The 21,284-nt window shown below is 39.5% G+C and overlaps 1 protein-coding gene across 1 annotated transcript; it reads left to right on the plus strand.

Annotated features, from left to right (window-relative positions):
• Positions 1-913: 913 nt before the first annotated feature.
• Positions 914-20,580, plus strand: LOC104609177 (enhancer of rudimentary homolog). Its single transcript, XM_010275416.2, has 4 exons — positions 914-1,161; positions 3,737-3,830; positions 19,089-19,209; positions 20,031-20,580. Exons 1-4 carry the CDS (start codon positions 1,159-1,161, stop codon positions 20,122-20,124), a joined length of 312 nt encoding a protein of 103 aa, XP_010273718.1. The 5' UTR covers positions 914-1,158; the 3' UTR covers positions 20,125-20,580.
• Positions 20,581-21,284: the final 704 nt, after the last annotated feature.

Below are 21,284 nucleotides of genomic sequence, written 5' to 3' on the forward strand. Positions count from 1 at the left end.
TCTTGGTTAATGGGAATCAAAATCCCATTGACCAACTTCTCCCTTCTCAAAATCCCCTAATAATAGCTCTATTCATTCTGCATGAATGTAACAAAAAAAAAAGGAAAGTTCCTGAATGTAACAAAATACCCTACACTTTGTGCCTATTGTAATTTTGACCCCAAACTTTAAAATGTGACAATTCAGTACTTGAACTTTCAAAACATGACAATCCAGTACCTGCCATTAATTAGCAATTAACCCGTTGTTAAGTGACATTTGAAAATGATACAAATGCCCTTTAAGTGTCATTTAATTTTTTTTATCAACCATCTAAACGTTTGAGTTGGCATTTTAATTTTTTTTGTCAATGTTTAGATAGTTGATAAAGAAGATTAAATGACATTTAAATGATATTTGTATTTTTTTAAAATGTCACTTAATGGCTGATTAACGGTTAGTTAACATAATATACTGAATTGTCTCGTTTTGAAGTTTGGGTGGTGAATTATAGCATTTTAAAATTTGGGGACCACACACTATACCCAAAGTATGTATCGGAAAATTTTCCAAAAAAAACTGCTTCAATAAAAAAAAAGCTTTAAAATAAAGCATTTATTAAACCATAAGAATCAGGATCTTTTAAAACACCCTCAATTCGTATAGATAAAGTTCTTTCCGAAACGGCTCAGTCAATGCAGCTCAATGTACGGGGCGAATTCTGTTTTTGTCCCTCTCAAACGGAAAGTTGACTATACTTCAGCTATTCGTTTTTGTCTTTTTGATATTTGTACTTCAGCGGTTCAGCCATTCAGCTTCAGCAGGACTCTCTGATTTCAGTGGGACGAAAATACTATGACGTTGCTGCCTGCCGCATTTTTACGTAAGCACTTTTCTCGAAAATACTAAAATAGCTGCGGGGAAAATCATGAATATTGTAAAATTCATGGTGTTTTACAAAAGTTTCCAGAAAGTGCAGACGAAAGGAAACTTTTGGTTATGGGGTCTTTGGACTCTAGGTGGAGGGAATGGAATCTGCTTCTTTCTTGCGTTTCAGGCGTGTCGTGTGACAGATTCTGTCTGCAAGACGCAATCCCATAGCAAGCTCTCTTCGTTCTCTCCGTAGAATCCAATTTCTGCAACAAACACTCTCTCTTTGATCTCCGTCCGTCGCTCAACATGGTAAGTGATTCTCTTTTTCCGTTTTTTCAGCTTTGTGTTCTTTTAATCAGGAAATAGTATGTAAATCACCAACTATTATAGGAAATTAGGGATTTTTGCTATTCGTAAATGAAGAATCAGTTAAGCTGTTGCATATTTGGGTTTTTCTGCAATGATTTTTTTGATGATTGAATGACCAAAACTTCATGGTTGAGCTTGACTTTCTGGGTTTTTGATAGTGAACACTGATTGGTGGTATTCTGAGAACGGGTTTATAAGAGGGGGTGAATTGTTTTTTTTTTTTTGAAGATAAAATAAAATTTAATTAGAGGAGGGTGAATTGCAATGGTTGTTTGGCCTACAAGACGAGTTCTTTGAGTGTTGGTGCCTGGTGGTTTATTTGGAAGTTGTATTAGTTTTGAATAGGGCGATCTTTTCCTAGTTTGATGACAGTGGTCTTTATCTGAGTGTAGGTGCAGGAACTTTTTTGGGTGGTGCTTGGGTGCTAGGTGATTTTCCATGTTTGCACTTGAATTAGAGAATGGAGATAATTGTAGTCTTAATGTGACTTGATATGCTGAAAATGTTGATATGTGTTGTTCGTTGCTGGTACATTATGGGGGAAGTGCACATGTGTTGTCATTCTTGGGATTCCTGGGAATCCAATAAAGGTATTTTTTTTTTTTTTGCAGTGTTTTGGTTATACCGAGCTTCATGTTGCTTTTGTAGGAATAGATTGTGCAAGCAGGAAGTTTTCTATAGGAACTTTATTCATTTGTTGTATTTAACAAAGAATCCATCTGAAACAGTTGGGCCTTTTCTGTTTTAGTTCTTATGCTCTGTAAGTCATTTGTGTAACAGTAAGTACTGTTTATTGCCCTTCATCTAGCTAAGAGGCAGAGATGTATCTAATTTTCGGTTCCTATAATCTCAATGAAAGTGTGTTTGGTATTTTCGATGGTAAAAAAACCTGTAGGCTGTGGCATTACTTCCTCAATTCCTGCTTTCTGGAATGAATCAATAAAAAGAAGACCAGATAGTTGAAAGATAAAGTGCAGAAAAGAAAAGGCATTTGGGATGTTTGTACAGTTTATAATTAAATGGAAATAGACAAAGCACCAGAAGATGTTGATATATATGTACATTTTGCATACTAGTAAGTAGTAAGTGTGCACGTGCTTTGCACATGACAGTTTTATTATCACATGCTTTGCACATGATGATGATAGTAAAGTATATTTTTCCAAAATTTTCTACATTTTTTTATATTTCTATGTCTATAAAAATTATTCTTATTTGCCACACTTATTTTTGTTTAATACGATGAATATACGATATTAGAGATGTGCCCAAATGTTTTCTACAATTTTTTTTTTTGTATTTTTTATACTTTTGTGTGTTTCATCTTTCTTATTCCCTTTTTATTATTATTTAATTATGACATCAAGGGTTTACGTATTTGACCCAAAAAGGTTGAATTGTTGACTTGCAACCAACCAGGAAAAAAACTCCATTTCTGTGTTGGTTTTAAATTTGTATTTTATTTCTATCACCAATAAAGACAATTATTCTTTGTCACACTTATTTTTTTTTTTGATATGGTTAATTAGTATAGGATTCAATGAAAAAATGAGAGTTAATACCTTAAATATAAGACTTAATGAGAGGGAGTTGAATGAAGAGAAATGTAATAGTTCAAATTACATTTTGTGCCCTCACAATTAGAGAGGGACCATATTCAAAAAGGGGTGTTGTAGTCAAGAATAGGATTCAATGAATGTTAATAGGAGTTAATACCTTAAATATAAGACTTAATGAGAGGGATTTGAATAAAGAGAAACATGGTTGTTCAAATTACATTTTTGTCCTTACAATTAGAGAGCAATCAAATTCAAACATTGGGGTATTTTAGTCAAACAAAAGTTCCACACTCTTATCTACCAAACATATTTGTTAGCATTTTGTACATTCAAGAACAATCTTATCTACAGTAGGAGCTCTAAATGAAGTCCATTCCTTAAAATAAGTTTGGATACTCTTACATTTGAAATGTTTTATTTCTTTTAATGTTCTTTCTGTTTTTTGTGTAACCGGTCCTATAAAACAAAAAGTTCATTGAAATGCACGTCCACATCTAGCACCACATGTGAAGAGTTGATTTTTGATATTGTGATTTTGGGATGCTTACCAATGCAGAGATTCTACTTGCCTTGGAATGAAATTGTGGGTCTGGCACCAATTATTGATTTTATTTGCTGTATGTTTCTAAAGTAAACATGACATAGAGCATCATTGGTATGACTTCACATGGAAGTTCTTTAGGTGACTATAGAGTGAGTTAGCACCCAACCAAAGTTGGTGGCCGAGTCTGTGTTTGTTCTCCCATCTTGAACTTATTTCCTATCAGAGCAAACTAATTAATATAAACCATTTATCAAATTGTCCTCTTTGTTACTTGTCTCTTAGCCATGAATTTCAGAAAATAAATATTCCGCAACTTTTTTCCTGTTTTAGAATTGGAAATTTATAAATAATAACCTGTAACTTCTTGTAGTTTAGTGTGTTCTGAGTGGCTGTCTTTTCTTGTCATATGCAGGCCAATAGGCATACCATTATTTTGATGCAGACATCTCAGAACAGAGCAACAAGAACATTTATGGATTATGAATCGATAAGCCAAGCCATGGGTGGTATCAAATATCATTCTTTGAACTATATCCTTGTATATATGTTCAAAATATTAAGAGCTTATAAATACCATGATTACCAAACTGAACATTTATGGATTATGAATCAATAAGGTGGTCATAGTGTTTTAAAAGGCACTCCTAGGCTCACAGGTAAGGCTCATTTGTGGGGTGTAGAGAACACTGATGTGGGCCCCACAGCTGTGGTCCCCACTGTGTTCGTAGGACAATATGTGCAATTATTTGTTTCAGTCATGTTAGTGTTAGTTGGTGGTCAGCGTGTTATTTCAGTTGTTATTTATTTCAGTTTGTTATTTGCTTTATTTGTCATGTAAGTATTAAGGGCAGATCTGTCATTTCCTCTATGTACTGAACATAACCTATAAATACTAAGAGAGTGGCGGCGGTAGATCAATTTAGAATCTGTCCCTCCTTTCAAACCTTTGTGTTCTCCTGTTCTTATCCTCTCTTTTCTTCTTTTCCTTACTTTTCTTCTACCTTTCCTAATTTGAAATCCATTAGGATTCAAGGCTGATTGTAGTCTTGATCGCCTACTTGGTATCAGAGCCTATCTAGGGTTACTCATGTGAGTCTAGTCTAGCCGACCACATGAGAAATATCTAGGGCTGGAAGTTTATAAAGAAGTGCTCGTTGGCTGATTCTTGGAGGTTATCAAAAGAGTTTAGCAGCTGTTCGAAGACTTGGCACGGCTTGTAGAGTGTTGGTAATCAGGAAGAATCAGAGAAGGCTAGGGTTCAGGCAACGTTGGAAGGTAGCGAACAGAATTCTCTAGGTAAGTCTTATTTATTTTCTAGAGATTGCTATCAGTCAAGATAGGTTGGACCTATCTAGAAGGAGTGACCGAACTGTTTTTAGGGTTTTCTCTCAGAGGTGATCTATTCTAGGGTTTCACATTGACCCTATGGCAAGACCTAACTGTGAACCCCTTGGAAAGTGTGGCTGAGCACTTATTTCAGACCTACGATTAAAACCCTAATTCTGTTCCAGCATCTCAGATTGCTCTCTAAACTGGTTTCAGACCTGTCTCTTGGTTCCGAGCTCTTTTAGGGGGTGAAAACTTGTACGGACTGCTTGGTACTGTGATTGCCGATTGGTTTCAGATCAGATTTACACTGGTTTCATGCATCTACTATGATTGCCGATTGGTTTCAGATCAGACCTGCATTGATTCCATACTGATTTCTGATTGTGATCGACTGTTCAAGTGCTGTTTTCTGTTGTAGTAACACTAATAGTTCGTAACTACTGATTCTTGACCAAGAATGGAGTTTAAAAATCAGGGAGAAAGTAGTTTTGGGAACAACAGTTATGGTAGTGTATCTGAAACTGGGTTTCAGATTACAACTGTGAGATTTGACGGGTCAAACTACTTGGAATGGGCCCAATCAGCCATGATGGCTATTGGGGGTAGGGGAAAACTAGGTTATCTCTTGGGAGATGTGAAAGAACCTTCCAAGGAGGATTCAATGTATACCAAGTGGGTTCGAGAGAACTACTTGGTTATGACATGGCTGTGTAATTCTATACAGCCACATATTAGCCGAAATTACTTGTGGGCAAAGGCAACCAAGGAGATATGGGATGTTATGAAAGAAACCTATTCCCAACCCCTTAACGTTGCCAGAGCCTATGAACTGAAGTGTGAAGTGAATAGTCTTAAACAAGGAGAGAAACCAGTTTCTGTCTACTTCTCTACCTTGAAATCCTTGTGGCATGAAATTGATCATCTAGAGACTCTTGAGTGGGAAAGTCCCAAAGATGCACAGACTTATAGAAAGCAAGTCGAGACGAATAGGGTATTTGAATTTCTGGCTGGCCTGAATTCAGATTATGACATTGTGAGGCAACAAATACTGACCAGAGATAGTGTGACCCTCTCTCAAGCATACTCCCTGGTGCATAGTGAAGAGACCAGGAGGAAAGTTATGATGCAACCTCAGCCCTTTTCCCCAACCCTGACATCTGTTAAACCTAAGTCAGGGGGTGATACAGAAAGGGACAAGAAGAAGGAAGACAAACGGGATATGGTATGTGAACATTGCAAGAAACCCAAGCATACAAAAGATACTTGTTGGAAGCTGCACCCTCATTTGGTCCTAGCAAAACTGAGAAATAAGAAGGGTAATGCTCATGTGGCTGTGAATAGTGATTCAGCATCCTCTTCAGGCACAAAAGGCACACCCCTAGAGACCTTAGCCGCGGTTCGGGCTGCCCTAATACAGTTGGAAAAGGAAGTTGGGAATTCAGCTCAGCCATCTCAGTCACCATGAGCCCCTGCCACATCTGCATTTGCACATTCAGGTACTCGAGCCTCAGCCTACCATGTTTCAGTTCTAGGTAATACTGAACACTGTTGGGTAATAGATTCAGGTGCATCCGACCATATGACTAGCTTGCCATCCTTGTTCACTACATTATCACTTATCCTCTGGTAGAGATAAAGTATCCATTGCTGATGGCTCTCTTGTTCCCATTTCTGGCAAGGGTGACATCAAGTTATCTGATACCATCTCTCTATCTTCTGTCTTGCATATTCCTAAGATTGATACTAACCTGCTTTCAATCAATAGTATTACCAAACATATGAACTGTTCAGTAACCTTTTTCCCCGACTGATGTGTTTTTCTGGATTTGGAGACGAGGAAGGTGATTGGGTTTGGCCGTGAGACGAATGGGATCTATCTGCTCGGAGAGAGTTCTCGTTGGGAAGAGCTAGTGGATAAGAAGTCCTTTGTTTCTTAGTTTGTGAGTGCGGTTATGCTTTGGCATAATCGATTAGGTCATTTATCTTTCCGGTCTTTGAAGAGTCTGTTTTCTGCTTTATTTGAGTCTGTTGAGATGTCGAAGTTGAGATGTGAGAGTTGTGAGTTTGCCAAACATTGTAGAACATCTTATTCTTTGAGTAATAAAAGGAGTAATAATTCTTTTGATATTGTGCATATTGATGTTTGGGGGCCATATCACATCCCTTCTATGGGTGGGTACATATATTTTCTGTTGTTTGTTGATGACTATACCCGTTTTTCTTGGGTCTATCTAATGCGTTCTCGAGATGAGGTTCCCGCTCTGACCCAAAACTTTCATCAGATGATTCTAACCCAATTTGGGGCCAAAATCAAAGTTCTCAGATCCGATAATGCAAAGGAATACTTTGCTAAGCCATTAACTTCTTACCTCCTTAATCATGGGGTTATTCACCAGAGCACTTGTCCTCATACACCATAGCAGAATGGGGTTTCCGAAAGGAAGAATAGGCACATCTTGGAGGTGGCTAGAAGCATTATGTTTACCTCCAATGTACCTATTCGCTTCTGGGGTGATGCTATCCTCACGGTAGTATATCTGATTAATCGGGTTCCTTCCCGGGTCCTTGATATGAAACCCCTTTTTACACTTCTATACCCAGACGAGGAGTTGTTTACTGTTCCTCTTAAAACCTTTAGTTGTACTTGTTTCGTTCAGCTTCTCGGGCCCCATCATTCCAAGTTTGACCCTAAGGCCTCCAAATGCATTTTCCTCGGTTATGCACAAACTCAAAAGGGTTATTGTTGCTATGATCCTGTTTCCGGGAGGAAGTTTGTCTCCATGGATGTCACATTCTTTGAGGAGACACCTTATTATCCTAGGGTTTCTCCTCAGGGGGAGAGCAGTGAGAGTGGGGATTTGGGTCTTTTTCCTCAGGGGGAGTGCAGTGAGAGTGGGGTTAACACATCTGAGGCTGTTCTTCTACCTATTCCATTGGGTGATGAAGGCTGTAATGGTGAGGGCTGTAATGGTGAGGGTGGTCAGGGGGATCAGGAGTTGAAAGTCTATCACAGGCGATGCAGGCAGGTTGATCTCGGTCATCGGCAGTCCAGGCCAGCTCCAGTTCCTTCTACGGCTCTAGATCCAGGTATTACAGTCCCAGGGCCCATTGAGACACCTTCCACTATTGCCACTTCCCCTCCTGCGGATGACCTTGACCTCCCTATTGCCATCCGTAAAGGGAAACGACATTGCACCACATCTACAACTCACTGCATTTCCCAGTTTTTATCCTATGATCGCCTATCTCCCTCTTACAGGTCCTATCTCACTTCCATTGTCAATGTCCCTATTCCCAGAACTGTGCAAGAAGCCTTATCAGTTCCAGAGTGGAAAGATGCAATGCAAGTTGAAATGGATGCCCTATTGAAAAATAACACTTGAGAGCTAGTTGACCTACCCAAAGGAAAGAAGCCAGTTGGATGTAGATGGGTATTTACTGTGAAGCATAATGCTGATGGCTCCATTGAAAGGTACAAAGCCTGGCTGGTTGCAAAGGGATTCACCCAGACTTATGGTATAGACTATTTGGAGACCTTTGCCCCGGTAGCCAAGATGACCACCATCTGAGTTCTATTATCCCTTGCAGCAAGTTATTCTTGGGCCTTGTTCCAGATGGATGTTAAAAATGCTTTTCTGAATGGAGACTTACAGGAAGAGGTCTACATGCAGTTGTCTCATGGATTCTATGATACAGAGACAGGTAAGAAGGTTTGCCGACTGAATAAGGCATTGTATGGATTAAAGCAGTCATCTAGAGCTTGGTTTGATAGATTCAGACTAGCCATTGGAAAATTTGGTTATGTACAAGCCCAGTCAGATCATACACTGTTCATTAAAAGGGTGGACTCCTCTTTGACCCTGCTTGCTGTATATGTGGATAATATTGTAGTGACAGGAAATAATAGTAGTGAGATTGAGTCCCTCAAACAGCTCCTTCATCAAGAGTTTGAGGTGAAAGATCTTGGTGCACTACGGTACTTTTTGGGTATTGAGGTTGCTAGATCTAAAGAATGGATCTTTATCTCTCAGAGAAAATATGTTCTAGATTTGTTGGCGGAAACTGGAAAGTTAGGTGTCAAGCCTGTTGATACACCCATTAAACAGAATCACAAGATCAGTGCAGAGGGCGGGTAGCCTCTTGAAGACAAAGTTATGTTCCAACGGTTGGTTGGAAAGCTCCTATATCTCTGCCTCACTCGACCAGATATCAGTTATGCAGTTAGTGTTGTCAGCCAGTACATGCATTCCCCTAGAACTACTCATCTTCTTGCGGTAGAGAGAATATTAGCATATTTAAAGAGATGCCCGGGTAGGGGTATACTGTTCAAGAACGATAATCACATGAAGGTGGAGGTCTATACAGATGCTGATTGGGCTGGGAGTGCTGATGACAGGAGGTCTACCTCTGATATTATGCCTTTGTGGGAGGTAACCTTGTCTCTTGGAGGAGTAAGAAACAAAGTGTTGTTTCCCGCTCTAGTGCCGAAGTTGAATACAGGTCGATGGCTAACGGAGTGGCTGAAATCCTATGGCTGAGATCACTACTTGAAGAGTTGGGTATTGATTATGAGAAGCCCTTGATGCTGTATTGTGATAATCAAGCGGCTATTAATATAGCTCACAATCCAGTGCAGCATGACAGAACTAAGCATATCGAAGTTGATCGACATTTTTCCCGAGAGAGGGTCTCATCACAGGAAGTGTGTCTCCCGTATATCACATCCAACATGCAGCTCGCAGATATCCTAACCAAGGCTGTACCAAGGAAGAAGTTAGAGGCAGACCTATCCAAGTTGGGAATGATAAATATCTATTCCCAACTTGAGGGGGAGTGTTGAGAACACTGATGTGGGCCCCACAACTGTGGTCCCCACTGTGTTCGTAGGACAGTATGTGCACTTATTTGTTTCAGTCATGTTAGTGTTAGTTGGTGGTCAGCGTGTTATTTCAGTTTGTTATTTGCTTTATTTGTCATGTAAGTATTAAGGGCAGATCCGTCCTTTCCTCTATGTACTGAACATAACCTATAAATACTAAGAGAGTGGCGGCGGCAGATCAATTTAGAATCTGTCCCTCCTTTCAAACCTTTGTGTTCTCCTGTTCTTCTCCTCTCTTTTCTTCTTTTCCTTACTTTTCTTCTACATTTCCTAATCTGAAATCCATTAGAATTCAAGGCTGATTGTAGTCTTGATCGCCTACTTGGGGCTTGCCTCACCTGAACCTAGATGCACCTCACTTAGAGTGTTGCTATGTTTTGATGAATTAACTTTCAAATTAAGTGTTTGAGGGTGGACCTTGGTGCAATGGTTGGGTTGCTCCATTGCAACCTGGGTGAGCGGGGTTCAAATCTTGGAAACAACCTCTCTGTGTAAGGGTGTGCCCACAAAGGTGGCGTTTTTTGTCTGGACAGCCTACTTGAACAGGATTTTTACTAGGGATTATCTGGAAAAGAAGGGTATGCTGCTGGACACAACTGTCAGTGTGCTTTGTCAGAACCACACTAAGTCAGTCAACCATCTGCTACTTCATTGTGGTTTCTCCTGTGAGGTTTGGGATAAAGTCAAGAACTTGTATGAGGTGAACAGCTGTTGCCCTGAAGCAGTAGCAGATTTTGTGAAGAGTTGGAGAGTCAAAGGTCTCACTAAAGAGGGAAAGTTGGCTTGGAACCTGACTCCTGCAGTTTTCTGGTGCATCTGGCAGGAGATGAATGCTAGGATCTTCAAGAAGCAGCACAGCTCTTCAGACACAGTGTTTCAGAAAGTTTTGGGAAAAATGTTTTCTTGGTTAGCAGTAAACAATGCATTCAAGGACAGAAATTTTAGTTCTTTTTTTGCTGTTGGGAATCTTTTTGTAAATCAGGGTTTGGGGGTATAGTTCTGCTGGTGCAGTTTTTGTAAATCCCTGTGTCAGCTCCTTGTTGTACATGTTTTTTTTGTCTTAATGAAATTCTCACATTACTTGTTTCAAAAAAAAAAAAAAAAGAAATTTGTGGTTTTATAGGTATTGCATGTATCAATGTGAATGGGGCAAAGACTAAGGACTGCAACATTTATCCATGAGAGAGGACAACATTATGGGATATATATTTTTAAGGAAAAAGTTGATAGATGAGAACAATGATCATAGTTGTCAAGCCCACTTGGTGACAAGGCACCCTTTGAGGTTTGCCTCACCTAATCGGCGAGCAGTTTTGTACTATGTATTACAAAATACTTTTTTATTCTCTATTTTTGACATTATAATTATAAAATAGGCACTATTAAACTTAAATATTTATTTTGTGTGTTTATATACTAATTTATTTTTATTATTTTCTTACTTGTTAGGGTTTAATCAATACAAACATTGTAAATGCTGTATTGAACTCTCAAAGACTTCAAAACCTGAACCAATAAGTAAGGAAGAACTTAAAATTTTGTCTAATCAACACATTTCTTTTTATTATTATCGCCAAGCACTACTACTACTTTTCTTCTTTTCCTATAACAAAAATAAGGGTTCAACCCCTATATTTTTTGAATTTTGTTTTCTTTCTTTTTCTTCTCATTGTTGGTTTGGCTGATATGTTGTTATTCTCTTGTCTGGGCTGGGTATTGGAGTCTCTAGTTAATGGGCCTTAGTAACTGGGCCTAATTGTATCTTGTGTTTTATTAGACTGGGTGTCCCATCACTAATCAGGGGCATCCTGGTCCTTTCATGTAAATTATGTATTGCTCTTATATTAGTGAACAGGGCCGACTGATGAACTGTGCCCATTCGAACACATCAGACTCTCCTCTCTTCTTCTTCCACTTCTTCTTCTTCTCTGCTCTCTCAACAGGTTCAGTTCGGCAACATGGTATCAGAGCTCTAGGTCTGGTCGTAGAACACCTCTCTCGCCTGGTTACAGCAGCTGTCTCGCACTTCTCTTTCTATCTTGGTACTGCAAAGAAACCCTAGGTCTGGTCGTAGAACACAGCAGAACTTATACCTAAGGTTTCCCTTGGTTGTAGGGCCCAAGGGGAGTTAGTCCCAGTAGCTGATGCCCTAAGAGATACATAGAGCAAGGTGTAGCCATTCGGCTAAGTGAGATCTGTGTAAAACAGATCTAGAAGAGAGGACTGATTTCAGCAGTCCTAGAGCAGTTCGTGGGTGAAGGTTAACCTGCGATAGCAGTGATTGGTGTGTGGTAGAAACCACAACAGCTAGGTCAGGGTTGCGGCAACAGTGGCCAAACACAGCAGAGTTTTTTTTTTTGGCTCGGCACTTCAACTGTAAGTGGCAGCTTGCGACAGTAGTGAGTGGAGCAGTACAGCAGAGTGGGAAGGGTATTACAGCCCTAAAACAGACCCTTAGGTACAGTGCTGCAAGGTCCGGAAGTCTGAAGAGGTTTCACATAACCTGTGTGACAGTTTTGGTACTCTTGCAAGTCGGAGAAGATGTCTTCCATATCTGGGGAAGTTTCTTCTAGAGATATTAGGACTAGTGGGAGGTCTTCTAATCTGGAGAACTCTAATTTGCACAGCCTACAAATAACAAGTGTGTTACTTGATGAATACAACTTTAGGGAATGGTCTGTTTCGGCCATGCTCTTTATCACATCCCGGGATCTTATAGGCTATTTGGACGGGCAGAAGAAAGAACCCGAAATAGGGAGTGCTGAATATGCTGTTTGGAGAAGAGAGAATGCTATAGTCATGCCCTGTCTGTTTGCTTCAATGACTCCCAGGGTAGCTAGGACGGTTCAACACTTCTCCACAGCTGCCAAGATATGGGAGAAGGTGTCTAAGATGTATGGGCAGAAAAAGAATAATGCCCGAATCTATAGACTGAATTAAGATATTGCTGCCCTGAAGCAGGGAGACATGAGTGTTGCTACATACTTTGCTACATTAGAAGGATTGTGGGAAGATCTGGATCACCACCTCATCATAGACTGGGAGAATGCTAGAGATAAGGAGAAACACGACAAACAAGTTGAAGAGGGTAGAGCATTCAAATTTTTGGCTGGCCTAGATCCGGTATATGAGAACATAAGGTCCCAAATTCTGGGAAGAGATGAGATGCCTGATTTACATCATGTCTACTATCTTGTGAGAAATGAAGAGGTGAGAAGAAAGGAGATGCAAGTTGATGCCCAGACTAAAGCAGTAGAGTAGTCTATAGAACATTCAACTCTCATTTCTACAAGCCAAAGGGGGAACAAGTTCTCTGACAAGAGACACCTGAGGTGTACTCATTGTTGGGGAGAAAAACATGTGAAAGAGAACAGTTGGGTTCTCTACCCTCATTTGAAACCAACAGCATTGAGGAAAGAGAAGAAGCACCAGAAGGGCCATTTGGCAAGTGGGAACCTAGCAGCAAGTCACAGTGATGAAGGTTCCAAACACTCATGCACAGTTGCTTCCTCTTCTTCGGGACAGACTACCGGTTCCCAAGGACATGGGCCTATGGATTTCACAGCTGATGAGGTAGAGGTAATTAGCCGGGCACTGGCCTGCCTAAGGACAAATTCTCTTGCTTCCACCTCCCTTGCCAGATCAGGTATTGTTTCAGCCTTTAGTGCAACTAGTTCCATTGATCCAACCTCCTGGATTATTGATTCCGGTGCAACTGACCACATGACTCACGTGTCTTCCTTATTCTCTTCCTATCATTTAATGTCTGGTCAAGACAAGATGAAGGTTGCTGATGGTTCCCTCTCTACCATATCTGGGAAAGGAGTGGTTGACCTAAGCAAGGACATCTCCCTCAAATCTGTCTTACATGTTCCTAATCTCTCTTAAATCTTTTATCTATTTCAAAACTTACCAAGAACTTGAATTATAGCATAACCTTTTTTCCTACCCATTGTGTTTTTCAGGAAAGTTTGACGAAGAGAACGGTTGGGAGCGGCCATGAGCGAGGAGGCCTCTACTACCTGGATGCAGACATCAGTTCAGCCCTTCAAACATCTACTACTAGTGGTCAATCTAATGTGGAGTCATTATCTAAGCTGCACCTGTGGCATGCTAGACTAATTTACAGTTCTCGTCATTGGAAATGTTGTTTCCGGAATTGTTTCAACCTGTGTCAAGTCGAAAGTTAGTTTGTGAAGTCTATCAACTATCAAAACAGTGTAGAACTGTGTACTCAACTTCTAGTAATGAAATTCAAACACCTTTTGACTTAGTGCATTCTGATGTTTGGGGTCCTTCTCCCATTGTTTCTGTGGATGGCTATCGATATTTTATCAGTTTTATTGACCACTATTTTCGATGCACATGGATCTACTTATTAAAGAGACGAGATGAAGTGCTGTGGGTAACCATGGCATTTTGCAAAATGATTGAAACACAATTTGGCAAGAAAATCAAGCAATTCAGGTCAGATAATGCTGCTGAATATTTCGAAAGATCCTTAAACTTGTTTATGGAGGATGTGGAATGATTCACCAGTCATCTTGTGCTAGTACCCCTCAACAGAATGGGGTTGCTGAGCGCAAGAATAGACACTTATTGGAGACTGCACGAGCTTTATTATTTCAGGACAAGGTTCCAAAAGGCTATTGGTCTCAGGCAATCCTCACTGCATCATATTTGATAAACCAAATGCCATCTAAGGTCTTGGGAATGAAGACTCCATTTTCGATTCTTTGCCCTCATCTCCCTGTTTTTTCTCTTCCGCCAAGGGCCTTTGGGTGTGTATGTTTCATACATGTCAAGGATCCAAAGAAGACAAAACTGGATCCTCGAGCTATGTCACAAAAGATGTGGTGTTCTTTGAGTCTCAATCCTACTTTCAATCTTCCTCGGATCCTCTTCAGGGGGAGACTAGTAGGATGGAAGATGACCCTCCGATTGATTCTTCTATTCCCCATTTCTTTGTGCCCCTCTCTGCCTCAGATCTTCCATCTTCTCCTCTTGATCCTCCTAGTTGTGGTATCCTAGGTGAATCTAGTGAGGCTCCCATTGGCCCAACTACTACTAGTGATGTGGAAAATGTTACTAAAGGCTCCAACAGGCAGCAGAAAGATATTGGAGTTACCTATAATAGAAGGAAGAAGAGCCCTCCAACTCATGACAACAACCGATTGGACTCGGATCAACCTGTCGCAGTAACTCAAGGTAATCCTATCAATTCCTCTGACTTGGATCTTCCAATTGCACTTCGTAAATCTACTCGTTCTTGTACTATCGAATACCCTATTGCGGATTTTGTGTCTTACTCACACTTGTCCCATAGTTATTGTTCTTTTGTGTCTGCTCTCTCTTTTGTGCATGTTCCTACTTGGTACTCTGAGGTTGTGTCTGACCCGAGGTGGAAAGAGGTTATGAATGAAGAAATGAATGCCTTGATGAAAGCAGGGACTTGGGAACTAGTAGATCTACCAGAAGGGAAAGGTACTATTGGATGCAAGTGGGTGTTCACCGTGAAGCATAGGGAGGACGGGTCCATTGAAAGATACAAGGCTAGACTCGTGGCGAAGGGGTTACTCAAAAGGAAGGAGTTGACTACAAAGAAACATTTGCTCCTGTAGCAAAACTCAACACTATCAGAGTCCTACTCTCATTAGCTGCCAACTTCTCGTGGGAACTTCATCAGCTGGATGTGAAGAATGCTTTTTTAAATGGTGATCTACATGAGGAGGTATTCATGGATCCTCCACCAGGTTATGAATTTAGCAGAAAAGTGTGTAGACTGAGAAAGGCACTATATGGCCTTAAACAGTCCCCTCGTGCCTGGTTTGAGAAGCTATGTGGAGCCATGAAGAAAGGTGGTTATACTCAAAGCGGGGCAGATCATACTCTATTTATAAAGAAGAGGAATGGGAAACTTACTGCTCTTATCGTCTATGTAGATGATATGGTAATTATTGGGGATGATAGGGAGGAGATCAACAGACTGAAGGAGGTCCTAGCTGCTGAATTTAAAATCAAAGACCTGGGTCAACTGAGGTACTTCCTAGGGAAAGAAGTTGCTAGATCCAAAGAGGGCATCTATATATGTCAATGGAAATACATCCTTGACCTTCTACAAGAGATAGGCATGTTGGGGTGCAGGCCAACAGATACTCTAATAGAACCGAATCATGGTCTACAGGAGACAGTGGGAGAGGACTACCCTGATAAGGAGAGATACCAGAAGTTAGTGGGGAAGTTAATTTACTTGTCCCTCACTCGTCCCGACATTGCTTATGCCGTTCATGTTGTCAGCCAGTTTATGCACAATCCCAAAATTCCTCACATGAAGGTTGTAGAAAGAATCCTCAGATATTTGAAGTCTTGCCCTGGGAAAGGGATTCTGTTCAGAAAAAACAATAGAATTGAAGTTGAAGGATATACTGATGCAGATTGGGCTGGTTCTGTGGGTGACAGAAAGTCGACTTCAGGTTACTGCACTTTTGTTGGGGGAAATCTAGTTACATGGAGAAGTAAAAAACAAAATGTTGTTGCAAGGTTAGTGCAGAGGCAGAATATCAAGCTATGGCTCATGGTGTTGCGGAACTGTTGTGGCTTAAAATTCTTCTTGGTGAACTGGGAGTGAAGACTGAGTGTCCTCTCAAGTTGTACTGCGACAACAAGTCTGCTATCAACATTGCAAATAACCTAGTGCAACATGATAGAACAAAACATATTGAGATAGACAACCATTTTGTTAGAGAAAGAATAGTCACAAGAGAACTCTGCATTCCTTACACTCCCTCAGAGATGCAAATTGCAGATGTTTTAACTAAAGGGCTAACCACAGTGAAATTTTTGGACTTACTGGGCAAGCTAAACATGATTGACATCCATGCTTAGCTTGAGGGGGAGTGTTGGTTCGGCTGATATGTTGTTATTCTCTTGTCTGGGCTGGGTATTAGAGTCTCTAGTTAATGGGCCTTAGTAACTGGGCCTAATTGTATCTTGTGTTTTATTAGACTGGGTGTCCCATCACTAATCAGGGGCATCCTGGTCCTTTCATGTAAATTATGTATTGCTCTTATATTAGTGAACAGGGCCAGCTGATGAACTGTGCCCATTCGAACACATCAGACTCTCCTCTCTTCTTCTTCCACTTCTTCTTCTTCTCAGCTCTCTCAACAGGTTCAGTTCGTTAAACACTCATGAATATGTTGATTTTCTATACTTTAACATGAATATACTTTTATTATGAAAATTATGAATAATTATTAAGGAAATATGGTTATGGTACTATGTTTTCTACATAAAAAATCCATCGCCTAGGCACCCGCCCAGGCAACTAGGCGACAAGGCGCCCCCCTTGTTGCCTAGCCTCGCTTTGGTGCCTTGAAAACTATGACGATGATGGTAGCTTGGATGTAAAAAGTATCATGAACTCTAGACAGATGATGAGGCGGAGATGCTTTGGTTGAGGTTGGATTTCAAGGAATTGCACAATTAAAATTATGGAACTAATTATTAAACCTTCAAAGAATCATTAGAATAAATATAATTGCACAATTAAGGCTAAAAATACCATAGCAAAGAACTATATAAATCAAATAGGAGAAAATTGAGAGACTTTAATGGTGTCTTTCTCTGTCTCCATTTTATCCTTTTAGCCATCTTCACATCATTAAATATGTCAATTACTTGCAATTTTCACTTTTTTTTTCTATTTTTGTTACTATATGTTTTGATTAATTTGAGAATATTCTTTTGTAGTTATATATGCAATTTACTTTTTCTTTTGAATTATAATGACTTAGTAAGTTAATAATATCAAAATAGTAAGCTGATTATTCAATCACCAATTCCCCATGGTTCTTTTAGGAAAGCATTTGTAAAAAATTATAATGATTTTAAAAACACATCGGAAAGTTTGTAATAATATTCTAAAACTTTAAACCTTAAATTTAGCCTATCAATGAAATCTGAAATATCACCAACATATTGAGAAAACAGTCTTTTAGGAAAACAGCTGCTTTGCTGCTTCCTTTCCCTTCTCTCCTTCACACTTAAAGCCCAAGCTTCTTCATCCCTATCCTAAGATTTATGAGTTGCAAGACATTCCTCCTTTTTATTTCCATTTTTTTTGAATACCCCCTATTCAACTTTTTAATTTTATCCTTCACCTCTTTTAATTTCCTGCCCATCACATAACTAGACAACCCCTCAAAATGCATGGAGCTCCACGGATTTTCCATCAAACCCGTAATAAAAAAATCCACATCAAGCCACATGCATTCAAATCTGAATGGGGAGGGCTTCAATACCCTACTACCACAGCTTAGCATAATTGATATATGGTTAGAAACGGCAAAGGAGGGCTTCCTGAATCAACTTAGGATATCTGTCTTCCCATTCACCTGCTTAGTTGCAATATTTTAAAATGTATGAGGTATGATGCAAGGTTGCAGGGTCTTCTGATGCATGACGTGTAAGTAGTGTGATCACTGATCAGAAATAGGAAACTGGCACACAAACATCACCATTTAACCATCTGTAGTTGAACATTATGTCTTGTTGTGGTAAAGTATGGCCAGCCAGGCATGCCTAATGCTGCAACCAAGGGATTTATGTAGATGGAAAGGCAAATTAAAAGGACCAGTAGACCAGCATGACCACCCCTTATTTCCTTAGCCCAACCAAAAGAAAAGAGGTAGAAAATCCTAATTGTAGGACTATAGAGCACCTAACAACAACCACCGCCCTTGCTAGCCCCCTAAAAAAGTTATTGGACACCTCTATGCACATATTGGAACTAAATATTGAGGAATATAGCCAATGGAGATTACTCTATCACCAAGGAAATTCACCAAGATCTTTCTATGTGTTGTTCCATGGCTACATTGCATGACAAGATTCAGCTTTGTGAAATTTACTTCTGTCCTGTGCTTCATGTTGGATCATTACATCAGTATCTGAAATGTAAAGTCCTGAATTGGATTGTCTTTTCATAAATTTTCTGTACTTGTAAAAAGTATATGATTCATGGATTTGGTACATAAAATGGTTACCTTTGGTTCTTGGCTGATCTTTGTACCGTTTGGATTTGTTTGTACCTTTCTTTTGTTTGGATTTCTTGGTCAAATGGGTTGCAATTGATTTTGACTGAGGTTTGATTCTGTACTGACAAAACATTCTTCCATTTTTGTTTTTGCCTGGTTTTACCCATCCCATTTGGTTTTTCTGCTAGATCTTGATAGAGTTTTATTCACGTCAACTGATTTGAATTTTAAGTAGGAGCTTTAAAGTTTAAATTTTAAACTAAATGGTTCAATTAGTCATGAGTTCTAGGGGTTTTAGATATTTAAATTCCAAGTAGTTGGGCTGTCAGTTTGGTTGTTAATTAGCAGTTACAGAAATCCATCTCTATGGTAGTTGAATTTCTGAACAAATTCCCTTATTTCTTATTAGATTTTAATCAAGGAAACCCTTGGTTCCTATTTCTTTATTTTTGCTTTTAGTAGATATTATGATATCTATCAACCTTGGACAGTATGATGATTCTATCTACCATGGACAGGTATCTGTGCACTGTATGAGAGGAAGCTTAAGGAACTCAATCCAGCCATCAGAAACATTACTTATGACATTGCTGATCTCTACAATTTCATTGATGGGCTTGCAGACCTGAGTGCATTAATGTATGTCTGACAACTCTGACCTACTTTTCAATATAATTCCCAACTAACAATCTTTTATTATTATATTATTTTTTGCATCTGTTTTTTGGGAAAGTCTTAAGGTTTGATTAAGGGAAATAGCTTGAGCATATATACTGCTGATATGTGAGTTGGCAGCACATCAAAGTAAGGTCCTACCATTAAATGAATCATACCGGGATATGATCATTTATTATATCTTGTGTCAGAAACTTGGTTATATGGAGTGTGGCTACTGTCATAGCCTTGGCATTCTGTCGGATGGTTTCTCTCTTTCTTTTCTTTCTTTTCTTTGTGTGTTTGTGTATGTTTGGGAGGGGAGGATCTATTGTGCATTCCAAGAGAATTAACTTGTAATGTAGGAGTGGATTGAAACCACCCCAAGGAGCACACCTGACTATTTTCAATCAGTTTTGGGAAGACCTAAACACAATTGGGTTGCATTTGGTTGTAAACTGGATTAACGAGTTAGGTATCTTAGTTTTATCTTTATTTTCTATTTCACAAATGGAAAGGTAATTCCTTTTCTGGACTAGTGTTAGAAAATAAATATCAGCATTTGGCTCCTAGCCCAGTCAAATCTGGCCATACTTAGGGCTAGATTGGATGGTATTCGAGTCATGGTGGCTGGCCTATGCTGCTTAATCCTGTCCATTGTACTTTTTGGCTTTGTCCTTGGATCAGCGTTATCTGCCCTGGTACATTTCCAACCCTACTCATAGAATCGAGGTAATAGATCTGGTACCTTGTCTGGAAAAAAAGTATGGAAACTGATGCTTATGCTACTTGGTTTGGAACTGCAGCTATGACCACTCAATTCAGGCTTACCTGCCATACGATCGACAGTGGATTAAACAGCGAACCTTTCAGCACCTCAAGAAATTGGCAATACATTGAAATAATGCGTTTGTTTTGACTACTAATTAATTAATACCTGGATCTACAAACTGGGTCAAACAGAAAGGAAAGGAGAAAACCAATTATAGAATTGGAGTTTTGGTTTGCTTGGATATTCAGTCATGATATTATGGGAATATGGATTATATGGATCAATTCCTCCCACCTGCACATATATTGGACACTGATGGTCATCTAGTTTGGTGAGGTGGATGGTGGCACAACCACCTTGATTGTGTGATTAGTGTATTTTGTAGCCATGGTACTTGTTTAATGCACGAAACTTGCATTTTTTCCTTTCAAGGTATTTCAAGACATGTTTCTAAGACTATATTAATGGCTTGGGTTCATGAATGTTGTCGAACATGCTTAACCTCAAAGTTTGATGTTGGAAACTGTTTATTATATTTATTAGAGTGGTTACATGATGGACATGAGCTCAATTTGCAAACTTAATCAGCTGGATCTGTTCCCATATCATGGATGATGGTTAGAATTCTATTTTCTATGGGTGGTGTTACAACTTAAAATTTGTAACCTCAATAGAGTTCAGCCAGTCAAATTAACCGTCTTTCCATCAGTGGTAGCTGACCAGCTGCTACCTAGTTCTCATTGTAGATTCATGTTGTCATTGGACAGAACCTTCATAAAAAATCCAACAATAGAGTCTCCATATGGATTATTTGCTATGTATCCTCATGGTTTAAATTGATTTGATAATTTTTCCTAGGAACTAATTCAACATTGATTTGGACTGATGGACAGATATAATTGGTGCGATTGATTCTGACTGTTTTACCAAGGTGGCCAGGTTCCCTGTTTTTATTAGATTAAATACCACCTAATTCTGAAGCTAGATTTTACAAAAATGTTAATAGGAAAATGAAAATTGCAATTTAGTTGTTTTGCTTTTTATTTCAGTGATCGGTAGTTGGAACTAAATCATCCTGGACCTGAAGTTTCCAGGGGTCTCCATGATATCGATCTCCTCCCGTCGTTGGGACGAGGTCGGCTTCTTCCCTCGAGCTATAGTGCTAGGCACGGCTCTCAGAAGAAAAATAAACAAAGATAGTTTTGTTGGAAGATAAATCTCTCATACCCATTCGATTGTGGTTGGATACATATATAGAGCTCAGGCTTGATGGCCGTTACAACCGAAA

This window comes from Nelumbo nucifera, chromosome 8 (assembly GCF_055504915.1).
Source record: "Nelumbo nucifera cultivar China Antique chromosome 8, China Antique-T2T, whole genome shotgun sequence".
Taxonomy (NCBI): domain Eukaryota; kingdom Viridiplantae; phylum Streptophyta; class Magnoliopsida; order Proteales; family Nelumbonaceae; genus Nelumbo; species Nelumbo nucifera.